Source organism: Halichoeres trimaculatus, unplaced genomic scaffold (genome assembly GCF_033239565.1).
Source record: "Halichoeres trimaculatus isolate MK-OKI-2021-1 unplaced genomic scaffold, fHalTri1.1 fHalTri1_scaffold_14, whole genome shotgun sequence".
Classification (NCBI taxonomy): Eukaryota; Metazoa; Chordata; class Actinopteri; order Labriformes; family Labridae; genus Halichoeres; species Halichoeres trimaculatus.
The window spans coordinates 30,552,401-30,566,495 of NW_027437192.1; the positions used below are offsets into that span (position 1 = coordinate 30,552,401).

Consider the following 14,095-nt stretch of genomic DNA (forward strand, 5'->3'; position numbering starts at 1 on the left):
ACAGCCACACTAACAAATGCACCATGAGGTCAGCATTTTGCTATTATTGATCTGGAGAGGACCCTGTTGCAGCAAAGTGAATGTCTAAACCTGGCGCCTCACATTTCTATGCCAGGACCACAGAAAGACATCAATACCAAACAGAAACACCGGGGCGACAGTCTGATTATTTTTGTTCCTGCGCCGACCACACAGATAAATCAAGCTGCTGACACCGGATGGGCATTAGCTGGGACGCGGCGCGCTGTTATTGTGAGGTAGTGGGTGGTAAAGATGGAACACACAGTGGGAGGAGGAGGAGGAGGAGGAGGAGGAGGAGGAGGAGGAGGAGGAGGCAGAAATCCTGATCAATGACACTGGGCCCACACCTCTGTCGATTCTGCAAATCTGCAATCAATATGTGCTGATTTTGCTGCCTTACTCTGGCACGCAAACGTGACAAATACCCTGCTAACAAAATGTAATGGCCTCAATTAGCCTGGTTGGTTTAGAGAGCTGCCAATGAGGAGCTATTTTTAGGTCTTTGTGTTGCTACAGGAGCTCCGAGCGAAATTGGAGGCAACATTTATGTCTGGATGTCAACACTTTAAAATATGCTCCATTTATACTTGATGGACGATAAATGAACCATGACTTGCAACAGATTCAAATCAGATCATGAATATTGACTGGCTAAGAGACAAGCAGAAAAGCATGTTTTAGACTCGTGGGTCAAAGTTAGACTTAGAAATGTATGGTCTACTTTCTAAAGATCTGTGTCATGTCTACCCAAAATGCTTCACACAGCACCGTTCTTGTTGATCACTTCAAAAAAATTGTCAATTTTTCATTTTTGTAAACTTCCCTCTCCATCCATCCCCAAATGTTCTTTGTCCTCTGGAAGAAGTCCTTTGTCAGGTGCCCATTGTGACCTGCAGCGTTGTCCTGTTGAAAAACCCAGTCATTCCCACACAGACCAGGGCCCTCAGTCATGAAGGAGGCCCCCTGCAACATCTCCACAGAGCCAACCGCCGTTTGACGCCCCTGACCAACATGAAGCTCCATTGGTCCATTGAAGGAAAAAGCCCCAGATCATGATGGCGCCCCCTCCACTGTGCCGCCGTGAAAACATCTCCAGTGGGATCTCCTGGTCATGTCAGTAACGTTGAAGCCATCAGGATGTCAAGGTTCAGTTTTTTCTCCTCAGAGAATCAAACTTTCTTCACCTTTCAGTGTCCCATGTTTGCTGCTCTCTGAAAAAGTCCAAACGACGAGTTTGTGGCGTTGAAGGAGACGAGGTCTTTAAAGACGTGTCTCTTCTCTCTCAGATGGCGTCTGATGGTTACTGGGCTACAGTCGGTTCCGGTTACGGCCTCAACTTGGGCCAAAGATCGTCTCTTGTCCTGATGAACAGCCAGTGAAATGTCTTTGGGTCTACCACTGGACTTTTTGTTCCACAACCCTCAGGAACTTTGAAGAAATTCAAAAAGATCATCATACTTACTTCAACGTCGTTCAAAGAGAGAAAGATTTTTATCCTGAATCCACATTTTAGAGCAGATTTTGTCTTTACAGGATGGGATCTGAAACTTTTGATCCGCTGATGAGCTTAAACTGTTGTCTGCAATAAATCGCTTCCTCGTTTTTTTTTCTTTTTTGTTTTTTGCTTTTTGACACCCTACTTAGAACTTTTTCAAGATTCAACAGTGAAAAATGTAAATTTATGCAGTTTTTTTTTAACTAGTCTTAAAATTTTGATCATAAGTGTATCAAATGAAGTCACTTCTTCACACAGAGGTGGACAAAAACCTTCACACCAGGCCCTAAAACAGCAGCCTACATGCTACTTCCATGGATTAACTCACACTCAGCTCAATGATGAGCTAAAAATAACAAGTCAAAGAGTGATTCTATAATTAGGGCTACATTTTATGTCCATGGGGTATAATTACCAATTTTGCTGAATAGCAATGACCAATTCTACAGTGGGTCATTTGGTGATTCTTCACTTTCATTTAATACAGAGAGTGAACAGGTTCCTTTATTTATTTAGCTAAAAATGCAAATCATGTGTTGGAATTTGCAGTTTTTGTGCCGTCTGATTTCTCAACTTTGCTCTGAAAAATTAACACTAGAATAAATGTTTGCTTTTATTATTTTCAGTATTATTTGTTGTTGTTGTTTGTTTAAAATAATCATCAAAACATTTCAAAGTTGTTTTAAAAACTATTTTTAAAAACCCTATAAATCAGCAGTGGTTCGCTCTAAAGTCACATGACCCAAATCAGCTGAGGTCCCATCCTTTTTGGTGTGAACCTTGAAGATAGTGTGTCATGTTTCAGCTCCTCCTCATCAATATTATATCTGTACATGGGGAGCATTAACTGTTCATCAACTGTGTTACCAACATTATCTGCTCTTCTTACTATAGATGTTATAAAGACCAAACTGTGAAGAAAAGGAGCAGAAATATGAGCTGATGGAGGTCAGGTGGTGCCATGTTCAAGCTCTGCAGTTAGCACAAGAGCAAAAAATGGAGGAAATGTCGACTGTGTTACCATGTGCTGTCAGCTGTGTTAACATGATTTTTGTGCCATAATTATTTTAAATTTCATCTTAACTGTGATATTAATGATGAGGGACATTTCTGGGAGTGTAGTCTTACAGATAAATGTTGAAAAACTCTAAATTCAGTTTATTTTGAACCATAGTCACAACTTTTGTCCATAGCACAGTTGACAAAATAATGCACCATTTTTTTCTTAATTACCTAAATATTAAAGAATTTATTAGAGCTTAAGCTTGCCAACAAATGAACTAAGTACATTACAGGTTTATACTTTGCAAATAAAAAAAATGAATATATATATATATATATATATATATATATATATATATATATATATATATATATATATATATATATATATATATATATATATTTCTTCTTTTTTTCTGTACATGAAATGTTCTTCTATTTATAAATTAACACAAAGGTTCAGTAGAACCCAACCTGAGACTGAAGTGATGTGAAAGGTGTCCAAAAGCTATGACTCCTCTGTTCATCATGTGAAAACATATAGGAAAAAAGAGAAGGGGAGTGTTCCCTTCTTTTGGGGGATAAACTACTCACTTCTTTACAGATGCTAAACAGAATGCTCTACAACAGTAGCACACCAAAGAACCTGTTCATTCTCCCCCAGAGACCAATGCATATTTCAGAGGCAACACAATGTTGGGCAAATGGGATTTTAACAAGTCCCTGTAAAGTATGGATCACTGCATATTTCACACCTCCTGGCTCTCAGTCTCTTTCTTTTACAGATCTGTCACCTTACGTATGGCCAGAGGTGAGAAAGCAGGAAGAGAGAAAGTAAGGTCTGCAATTAATGTGAAAGGGAAATGGTCCATGTGTATGCATGCTGCAGAGAGAGAACCAGAGAAAGGTAAGACAAGATGTGGAGAATGAGTTCTTATGGAACACAAGAGAAGGAGAAAAAGAAGAAGAAAAGGTTTGAGACGCAGAAGGAGCCAGAGATGTAAATTAGATACAGTGAAAAGCAATTACTGAAACCCTATAGCATGTTTCTCCAACCTACATGTATATGTCTTAAAGACTGGTCTTTACATGAGAAGAGTGGTGACTGTGGTTATCATGTCTGTGAGGCTGTCTCTCTCTGGATTGTTCTGTAAAGGGACAAAAAGAAGTCTTGGGTGGATGAAAAAAAGCCCAACTCCAGATTCGAGACGAGGGGTTTACTTCAAAGACAGGAGTCTGAAATGGTTAGGCAAAACACACTGTCTGAAGTTACTGTCAGGTTAGCATTCTAGCTAAGTGGCACATACAGTGGGGAAAATAAGTATTGAACGCGTCAACTTTTTTCTTATTACATTTATTTCCAAAGCTGCAATTCAAACAAAATTTCTACCAGACATTGGTATCAACTCAAAAAAATCCACACGAAAAGAAATCACAACATTCAGGTCCATAAATAATGATTATGTGGAATCAAGTACGATACCACAGGAAAAAAGTATTGAGCACACCATGGAAAGGCTGAATACTTTGGCAAGGAAATGCACCATACCGCCTGAAATCTGTCAGTAATTATCACTTGAACTTCCAATTAGTGCAAACTAACATCAGCTGGGCTGGAGCAAATTGCTGGTCCTATAAAAAAGGTTGTTTTTTCACCAAGCAGTTATATAGGACAAACCTCATGATGGGTAAAGGCAAAGAGCTCTCTTAACACATTCACAACCTGATTGTTGCTCAGCATCAGAATGGAACTGGTTACAGACTTATATCAAAGCACCTGAATATTCCAGTCAGCACCGTTGGGGACATTTTTCACAAGTGGAACAAGCACCACCGTACCATCAACAGGCCACGCACAGGAACTCCTAGCAAGATTTCTGACCAGGGAGCCAGAGAGATAGTCAGAAGAGGACTCAACGAGCCAAGGACCACCCTGAAAGTGCTCCAGTAAGACTTGGAGGCAGCAGGTACAATTGGTACAGAGAAAACAATAGGCAATGCACTCCATCGCCATGGCTTCTATGGACGCTCAGTCCGCAAGACTCCATTCCTCAAGAAAAGGCATGTTGAAGCTGGTTTAAAGTTTGCTAAACAGCATCTTGACAAGCCTGTAGAATACTGGGAGAATGTTGTCTGGTCAGATGAGACCAAAATTGAACTTTTGGGCTGTCATACTACATACCATGTTTGGAGGAGAAATGGCACAGTACATCACCCAAAAAACACTATACCAACAGTGAAGTTTGGAGGTGGAAGCATCATGGCATGGGGTTGTTTCTCATCTCATGGTGTTGGCAAACTTCATATAATTGACAGAGCAATGAATGGAGCCACGTATGAGGAAATTCTTGATATGAATCTGCTGCCATCCACCAGGATGATGAAGATGAGACATGGCTGGACCTTCCAGCGGGACAACAATCCAAAGCACACGGCAGAGTTGACTCTCAAATGATTTTAAAAAAAGAAAATCAATCTGTGAGAATGGCCTAGTCAATCACCTGACTTAAATCCAATTGAACATTTGTGGAAAGAACTAAAGACAAAGATTCACCAGAGGGCACCAAAGAATATTCCAGATTTAAAGACAATCTGTGCAGAGGAATGGGCCAAAACCACACCTGAGCAGTGTGGGCCATCAGTTCAAACATACAAGAAGCGTCTGGAAGCTGTCATTGCAAACAAAGGCTTCTCCACTAAGTATTAGATGAGTCTCAGTTAGCGTGTGTTATTGTACTTAATTCCACATAATCATTATTTATGGACCTGAATGTTGTGATTTCTTTTCATGTGTGGATTATTTGAAATGATACAAACGTCTGGTAGAAATTTCGTTTGAATTGCATCTTAAGAAAAAAATTTGATGAGAAACAAGTTGACACATTCAATACTTATTTTCCCCAATGTACGTATAAGCTTCCTGGACAGGTTGTATTGCTCTTTGAGATTTAAAGGCTAGCAATCATGTTTGGGGTTGGCTCATCAACTGATTTGATTTTCTAAAGATTTTTGCAATTAAAAAAATAATAATAATAATTCAGAAAAAAAGTTAATGATGTTGTTTACTGACTATATCAGGAGCCATATTTCCCTCAAAACTGTGAGCCACTTGAGTCAGTTTTAAGCATTTATTCAGGGGATCTGACATCACGATATTAGCTAGTTAAAAAAGAAACAATTTGCCCTCTGCTGGAGAAAAGCAGTAACTTTTTTTCCAACTCAGCTCATAAACAAAGATGAAAAATGAAGGATTTAAATTTGGAAAATGAAAAAAAAGAAAGACTTGCGAAGAAAAAGTCATGAAACAAAAAAAAAAATCGGATACTTGTTTAAATATTTTTTTTCTCCCACCACTAGTAGACAGAACAGAAAACAGAAATGAGTAGAGCATCTACTCTCACTAATCAGACCCTTTGGAGGACGTCATACGATGCCACCACAGGAGCAGAGCCTGAAGTGAGGCTGATGGAGGAAATGTGGAGCCAGTTCATTGACAATACATTTTTTTTCCATGTCAAGATTTTCAAATAAAGTTACGCAGCTGTTATGGTTCTTATGATAATAATAAACTGCTGGATGCTACTTCACCCTCTGTAAATATCTGTACCATCTGATTTAATTAACCTTGCTCTCAGAGTTAGGTCATTACTGCAGGAAACATCTGGTCCAGAGTCCTGCAGCTCCTTGTAAAACACCCCAAGCGACTCGTGGTTTGGAGAACTTTTGGTGAAAATAATACAAAGGAAAAGAGAATATTCCGGCAGAAATTGAGCCACACTTTTGGTCTTTTTAAAGAGCAGTGTACTAGTTTCTTTGAAACGCACATGGTTGATGCTTGAGTGAGTTGCCAATTCGTTTAATTGGAGAACAAGCAGAGTGTGGGACGTTTCACTGAGTGGTACTGCACCGTACTAATGGTGCAAAGATTGATCCTTTTTGTACAAGGGACCTGCTGTTCACTGGTTAATAGCACACACTCAGCACAACTCACCATGTTCCTTTAAAACACACACGCACACACACACACAACCATATCTTTCTAGAGTAAATCAATGTCCCGACTGTTTCCCCAGAAGGAATGTCCTAATTGTCCCAGCAGAAATGTTTTATATTGACTACACCTGTGATACCAAGAAGACAGAATGAAGATTAATATCTGACTCTACCAGCATCTGTCATCCACACCAGCTGGCATGTATGTGCTCCATTCTTCAGGTGTCAAAATCCCCACACAACCGTCTGAGGTGGCAGGTATGCGCTCCACACACTTTAATTGGAGAGGAGCTCATTGTCACAGCACAGTTAAATACATCAAATCCAAAAGTTACCAAAGTTTAATCTTACATAACCAGCACCAGGCTGACGAACAGAACTACACCAACTTCTCACTCTCATCCTTTAGGGCCACCTGTTCCCTCATTTATCAGTATCCTGGTTCACAGACAGTAACGTTTTCAGCTGCAGGGTCTAAACCACACAAAGTGGGGACGTTTAACTAGATGCTATTTGTCCAACTGATGGTATGACAGTAAAATCCCTCATTTGTGAATCATAAACCAGGGTCATGATGGGAAAACACACCTTTCTGAAAGCAGTGTGGGTTAAAAGAGACCATCTGCTCAGTGCGCTGGCACCTGTGACTCTGAACCTCTCCATGAAAAAAAAACAGAGGCTCCCCTGGGAAAAGCTTTTTCTGTACATCTCTGCTCCATCACCCAACCAGCAGGATGTCACGGTTGGGAGAGCGGTGCTGTCACAGGGGATGAGAGGAGAGAGTGTGATGACAATAACCGACAATGATGCAGCAGGTTCAAAATAAAGAGTAAGTTTGAAACACTCTGGACTTTTTAACAGATGGTCACAAAAACATTATTGCTGTAAGGCTAACTCAGACAAAAGTATGAAAAGCTACATGTCAGGGGCTGTGTCTGAAATCACTCCCTATTCACTATATAGTGAATAAGCCATTTTGTAGTGCTGTACTAAATCTGAGTGAGCATGGCCATTCACTATAAAGACCGCTCAATGTATCTCACAATGCATTTTGAAAAGTAGTGTATTAGCGATGCTCACTATGTGAGCACTTTATACCATCATGCATTGCGGTTCAAACAGAAGGAATGACAGATAACATGATTACTGATTCCTGATAACATGAAACAACATTAAAAACTGTCAGAGAATAACACTGAGCTCTCTGTTTAACTTTCAGACGAGCCCGTCTCACAACTTTGAGCAGAGAAACAAACAACACGGACGTTAGCCGCTGAACCGTTGATGGTGGGTGAAGCATTCACTGGACATTTTAATTCTCAGACACAGCATAAGTTGCTATGCACATATATGATTTATCTATTTAAAAAATTATGTGTCAAAATGTTTCTATTATATTTAGCTGTTGCGGAAATACACTAAACATAACATTAGTTATCACTGAAATAAATACAGTTTTGCAGTGTTTCAGAAAAATGATAACTCTACATTCCCAGACGTCGGTGAGTGACTTGAGAGTAATTACGTCACTGTCAGTGGCTGGCGAGTGAGTGAGTAGTGTCCAAAATTTTGTTTTAATTTAGCTGATTGAGTGGACTACATAATCCACTACATCTGATTCACTATATAGTGAGTAATGAGTAGGGAATGAGTGAATGATTTCAGACACAACCAGGGTGTTTTCTCACCCTGTCAGGAAAGTATTTCTTACAACTGTATGCTAACTAAATATTATATTTCTCATCACTTAACTACTGACAAATGGACAAAGTTGATTTTACTGATTCAGAGATGATTTAACTGAGATTCAGTATTTCATGGTACTGTTCAAGGACCATGCCATGTTTGTCTCTTCACTTTGATAGATGTCCACAGTATTTCATTTAACTACTTGTGCTTTTTAACACACAGAAGGAAATAAAGGAATCTACTTTTTCCTGAAATGTCATTAACGTCTCCAACAGAGGACTCAGTGAGCATTAGATTTCTCTGTTGTCTCAAGGATTCCCAAACTTTCAGCATGTCCCAGCAAGAAGCTAAAAAAAGGCAGAAGATATTTAATTTAGCTGATCAAGACGTTATTAGGCAAGCGCAGGTGTTGCTGTGTTTCCTGAATTAATCTGTCCCCAATGATATCATTGGTATACTGGTTTGGTCACTTCTTCAACAAAGCAATGTGGAAAAAAGATACAATGTTTGTTGGTTTTTTATTTTGTTTGATTGCATGATTTTATATACAAATTTAAACTTTGTTTTTGAGCATATTTTTACAGTGATGGATAAATATGCAATTGTCAAAGTTGTTGGTTTTGGAAGGACTTCTGTGACCCTCACAATATTGGGAACAACTGGTCTATTGGACTGCCCATCATTCCCTCGACAGATGCTGATTTGTTTAATAGAAGGATTATTTGTTATTTTCTTCACACACTGAAAGTGAACTCCCTTTTTATTTGAAGACTCTCAGCACCTGTCCCCACTGACCATGTAACGCACTGTTGGTGACAGAGCTTCCTCAGCTGCTGCCCCAACCCTCTGGATCCCCCTTCCACCTCACAACCCCACCTCAGACCTCTCCTTCAAAAATCAACTCAAAACCAACTTTCAAGACTGCTTTCAAGACGTGAACCCTCTCTTTTTTCTTTTTTTTTTCTTCTGTTGCTCTGTTTTTGTTGTCTGTGTTATGTATCTTTAAAAACCACTATATAAATCTGATTTGTTACTACTTTTACTAACTGCCCATCAAGAGTATGTAGAGGGCGCTGTATCCTGAACAAGTTCAAGCCTAAGAGCACATCTGCCCAGTGCGTCTGTGCAGACATTTTGCCGTTCATTATTTCATTTTGTCAAGCCACACAAACAGCTGTCGCCATAACCTAACAAGAAAGAAGACATGCTCTGAAACCCAGCAGACAGTTCATCCATTGTTTGAGGCAATGTGGTTTTAGGTGGTGCTTTGGTGTAGCACAATAAAGACTCACACTGTCATGTCTCATCATTTATGTCAAGTTCTTACTTTTTAGTTCCCTCTTACATTTAGTTTGTCTCACCCTCTAAAAGTTCAATCCCTGCCCCGGTGTGTTTCCTGCCTTTGTGATGGTTGTCCCCACCTTCATTGTTTCCACCTGCCCCCCATTACCTTGTGTCAAAGTGGTCTTTGTCGTCCTTTGCCCTGTGTCTCTTCATCACACCTGTTTGAAGTGTTTAATGGAGCCTTATTTTGATTTCAAGGTTTATTTTAAGCCAGGTTTTCTGGGTTTTTTTTTGTTTTGTTTTGTTTTGTTTTGTTTTGTTTTGTTTTGTTTTGTTTTGTTTTGTTTTCTAACCAACATTTTTGCAGCATGGCTGAGGTTTTGTTTCCTTCAATTTTTACCAGTTTTCTGTTTTGTTTTGTTTTTTGTTCATACTTTTTACTTCAATAAAGACATTTTTTATTGCATCATCAAGTCTTGCTCTTGGGTCTTTAAAAGTGGTTCTTGTCACATACTACTGATGATTCTTCTTCTTCTACATTCTCTTCTTGATTATATGGTGGCTGGTAGGTGTCAAACGATTTGCAAAAGCAACAACACAAAGGTAATGCAGCCGCAACAGAAGTTAAGAGGACAGCTATCCGTACGGACACAGTAAAGTTGAGAAAGAAAGTAAGTGATTGTTTTTTTTTTTTGTTTGTTTTTTTTTACTTCAGCTTTGATAAATATAGTTTTAATGCTAGCATTATTGATTCACAAAGCCAAATGTAAGATGACATATTTTTCATTTTTTCATTTTTTTCACTTGTAAGTATTTAAATTTGCCAGAGCCCGCATGTAGTTGGAGTATGTCAGGAGGCACTGATGTTAGCAGAGGTTCAGTGACCTTATATTCACAGCAGCTAGTACATGTTCCACACATGTTCACATGAACCAGTGGCGAGCCATGATGAGCGCTTTAAACTGCAGATATTATTACAGCTAAAAATACACCTTAAGTGGCCATTTTACGACCACGATCAGTCTTCATCACTTGGACGTTTTTCATGAGAGTAGTGGAGCTGAAAAGTGGAGTGAAGTGGGACACTGGGAATGTGTGTGTGTAATGTAAGTGTGTGTGTGCAGTAATGTATGTGTATGAGCAGGAGGGAATGTGAGAGCGCAGGGAAGAGACTGAAGATCCATTTAACATCCTTTAATGTCTGCCACAATCTGACCTTCAAGACTCTTCTGGTTTTGATAGCAATAATGTCATCTCCAAAGTGTTACTGCAGTGGTTAAAGAGCGGGTCGATGTCTGTTCACCCACTCTGGGGGGAAATGGCTGCTACTATACTGTATTTGAGATAAAATGAAACTTTAGGTTGAGGTTATCACCCATTACCTGCACAAGAAGTGACGTGAGGAAAAACGTTACGTTCTCTAATGATGGTTATTTCATCACTGGGGTAAGAAAAAAAAGTCTATATATACGTTTTTGCCACATGTAGTCTGAGTTGTATTTACAGCTTACTGACACAGTGTTTTAACCAAAGACTTCAAATTATCAAGCACCCATTAAGTTGAAGAGGGCAAGCATAAGAGCAGCATATTCTGTTTGACTGGATGGTTTCTGAGGATCCAGCAATAAGCTTAACCAAAGAATTTTCACCTATCAGCTCAACATCAAAAATGAAACGCCATGTATATACTCCTGACTGTTTATCAGAAAACAAATACTCATTGCTTATGGATGTGATTGACAACAACTAAAAAACAACTGAATATATGTGATTCACAGCAGGACTATGAGCTGATTCCTTTCTCTGGAAGTAACAGAACAACAAAGTAAAACAAATCTATTTATACTGAATACATTAAAGGTGCAAAAATCTAAGCTGTATGGGAAAGCAGCAAACTCAGGGGTTGGTAGAGCAGTCTTGGAGTAATATCCAAATGAGTAGTTCCTGAACCCCAGAGAGACACTGTGACCTGCTACCACTTTCTCATGGCTGCAGCTGGTTTCTACTTGCTTTTATTAGCTGCTTCTGGCTTCTACTGGCTACTACTGGCTCCAACTGGGCGCCGCTGGCTTCTGAAGGCTGCTTCTAGATGCTACTGTCTTCTACTGGAGCTAATGGGTTCCACTTGCTTTTATTGGAGCTACATGATTCTACTGGCTGCTACAGGGTGCTTCTGGCTTCTACTGTCCTTTACTGAATGTGACTGAATTTTCCTAGGAGATTAGCTACTACTGGCTTCTACTGGTTGCTACTGGTTTCTACTTGCTTGTATTGGCTGCTTCTGGCTTGTACTGACTGCTACTGGCTTCTTCTGCCTTCTACAGGGTGCTTCTGGCCTCTACTGGCTTTTACTGAACACCACTGGCTTTTACTAGGAGATTGGCTACTACTGGCTTCTACTGGTTGCTACTGGCTTATAAAGGCTGCTTCTTTCTTCTGTCTTTTACTGGAGCTACTGGTTTCCACGTGCTTGTATTGGCTGTTTCTGGCTTGTACTGACTGCTACTGGCTTCTTCTGCCTTCTACAGGGTGCTTCTGGCTTCCACAGGCTTCTACAGGTTGCCTCTAGTTGATACTGGCTTCTACTGGAGCTACTGGTTTCTATTTGCTTTTATTGGCTGCTTCTGGCTCCTACTGACTACTACTGGTTTTCTACTGGGTGCTTATTGCTTTCAAAGGTTGCTTCTAGTTCCTACTGTCTTCTACTGGAGCTAATGGGTTCCACTTGCTTTTATTGGAGCTACATGATTCTACTGGCTGCTACAGGGTGCTTCTGGCTTCTACTGTCTTTTACAGAATGAGACTGGATTTTACTAGGAGATTAGCTACTACTGGCTTCTAGTGGTTGCTACTGGTTTCTACTCGCTTGTATGGGCTGCTTCTGGCTTGTACTGACTGCCACTGGCTTTGACTAGGATATTGGCTACTACTGGCTTCTACTGGGTGCTTCTGGCTTCTAAAGGCTTCTTTAAGTTGACTAGTCTTCTAGTGGAGCTACTGTGTTCCACTTGCTTTTATTGAAGCTACTGTGTTCCACTTGCTTTTATTGGAGGTACATGTTTCTACTGGCTTCTACTGGCTGCTTCTGGCTTCTACTGTCGTTAACTTAATGTAACTGGATTTTATTGGAGATTAGCTACTACTGGTTTCTACTGGTTGCTACTGGTTTCTACTTGCTTGTATTGGCTGCTTCTGGCTTGTACTGACTGCTACTAGCATCTAGTGGCATCTACTGGCTTCTACTGGGTGCTTCTGTCCTCTACTGGCTTTTACTGAATACCACTGGCTTTTACTAGGAGATTAGCTACTGCTGGCTTCTACTGGGTGCTTCTGGCTTCTAAAGGTTGCTTTTAGTTGCTACTGGCTTCTACTGGAGCTACTGGTTTCCACTTGCTTCTATTGGCTGCTTCTGGCTTGTACTGGATGCTACTGGCTTATACTTGTTGCTTAGATCCTAATGGCTTCTACTGGCTGCTACTGGTTTATTCTGACTGATTCTTACTTCTACTGACTGTTATTTGCTGCTACTGGCTTCTACTGGCTGTGCTACACTTCAAACATGCATCCTATGTAGCAGGATGGAGAAAACCTGTGGGTCTGATGAATACTGGGATACACTTCCTGTGCCTCAGGTTTAGTCATTGAGTCACCTTTGCCAGCAGGGTGGCAAACAAAAATTGGCTTCAAAGCTCTGCTTCAGAAAATGAGGAATGATGTCACAGAGGCCATGTCTATGTTTTATATAGTCTGGGGTTAAACCCCTAAATAAAGTGAGGTGTGTCTGAGTTACCTGGTTGCAGGGAGGGTGCTGACTCTGGTGAAGAAAACAGACGGCTCCACATCCACATGGACTCCCAGGGACAGCTCCCTGTAGTAGCCTTCCACTTTGCCTGCTCCACCTGAGTACTTGAAAGTCATCACAGCTTCCAAAGTCTGCAAAGAGATGAAGGGAAGGAGAAGATTAAGATAACAGCTGTTTTAACCACAAACCATACAGCTGTCCCTAAACCAAGTGTGATGACAGCAGATGTTACAGTCAGCATGATGTGTTTTCCATCCCATCGTTAGAACTGGTGTGATTTCAGGACCAACTCATCAAAAAACATTGTGGGGAATTATAACTGCACCACAGAACAGCTATTGTGCTATGTAATAAGATGGAGGCAATGATGAGAGAACCTGAGGAGTGGGGAGAGTCTGATTGGAGGCTGTGGGGGGGTAACAGTTGGTGTGACTTGCTGGCTGTGTTCCACATTGATGAGCAGAAAGTGGACACAAAAAATTACTCAGAGGTACTCAGAGGTATTCTTTGGCGGGCTGGGACGGGACAAGCAGCCAAGTGGGCGAAAGATGGGGAAATTAAAAGTGGCAGTTTATTGTGAAGGAGCACTCGCTGACTCAGGCAATGGGCTGAAACAGGGGGAGGGATCATCCAAGGTCCCGCTTTTCTTCCTATGCGGTCTATATCATCTCTCCACATACTGCTGATGGAGGCACTGGCTGTGCCTTTCAAGAACAAATTTCACTGATTCCTTGATTATTTTTAGTCTTCTACCCTCTTGTGGGCGTGCAGAGTGCCAAGTGGAATGATTCGGAGCCTGCTGGCTAGAC

At 40.6% G+C, this 14,095-nt stretch overlaps 1 protein-coding gene across 2 annotated transcripts in view; it reads right to left on the reverse strand.

Annotated features, from left to right (window-relative positions):
* The window catches only part of trappc9 (trafficking protein particle complex subunit 9), a 354,132-nt gene that overhangs the window by 166,131 nt on the left and 173,906 nt on the right, over positions 1-14,095 (reverse strand). For both annotated transcript variants that reach the window (XM_074687443.1, XM_074687442.1), the window contains one exon: positions 13,275-13,417. In XM_074687443.1, coding sequence (XP_074543544.1) covers positions 13,275-13,417 — 143 coding nt within the window. The remainder of the gene's footprint in view (positions 1-13,274; positions 13,418-14,095) is intronic.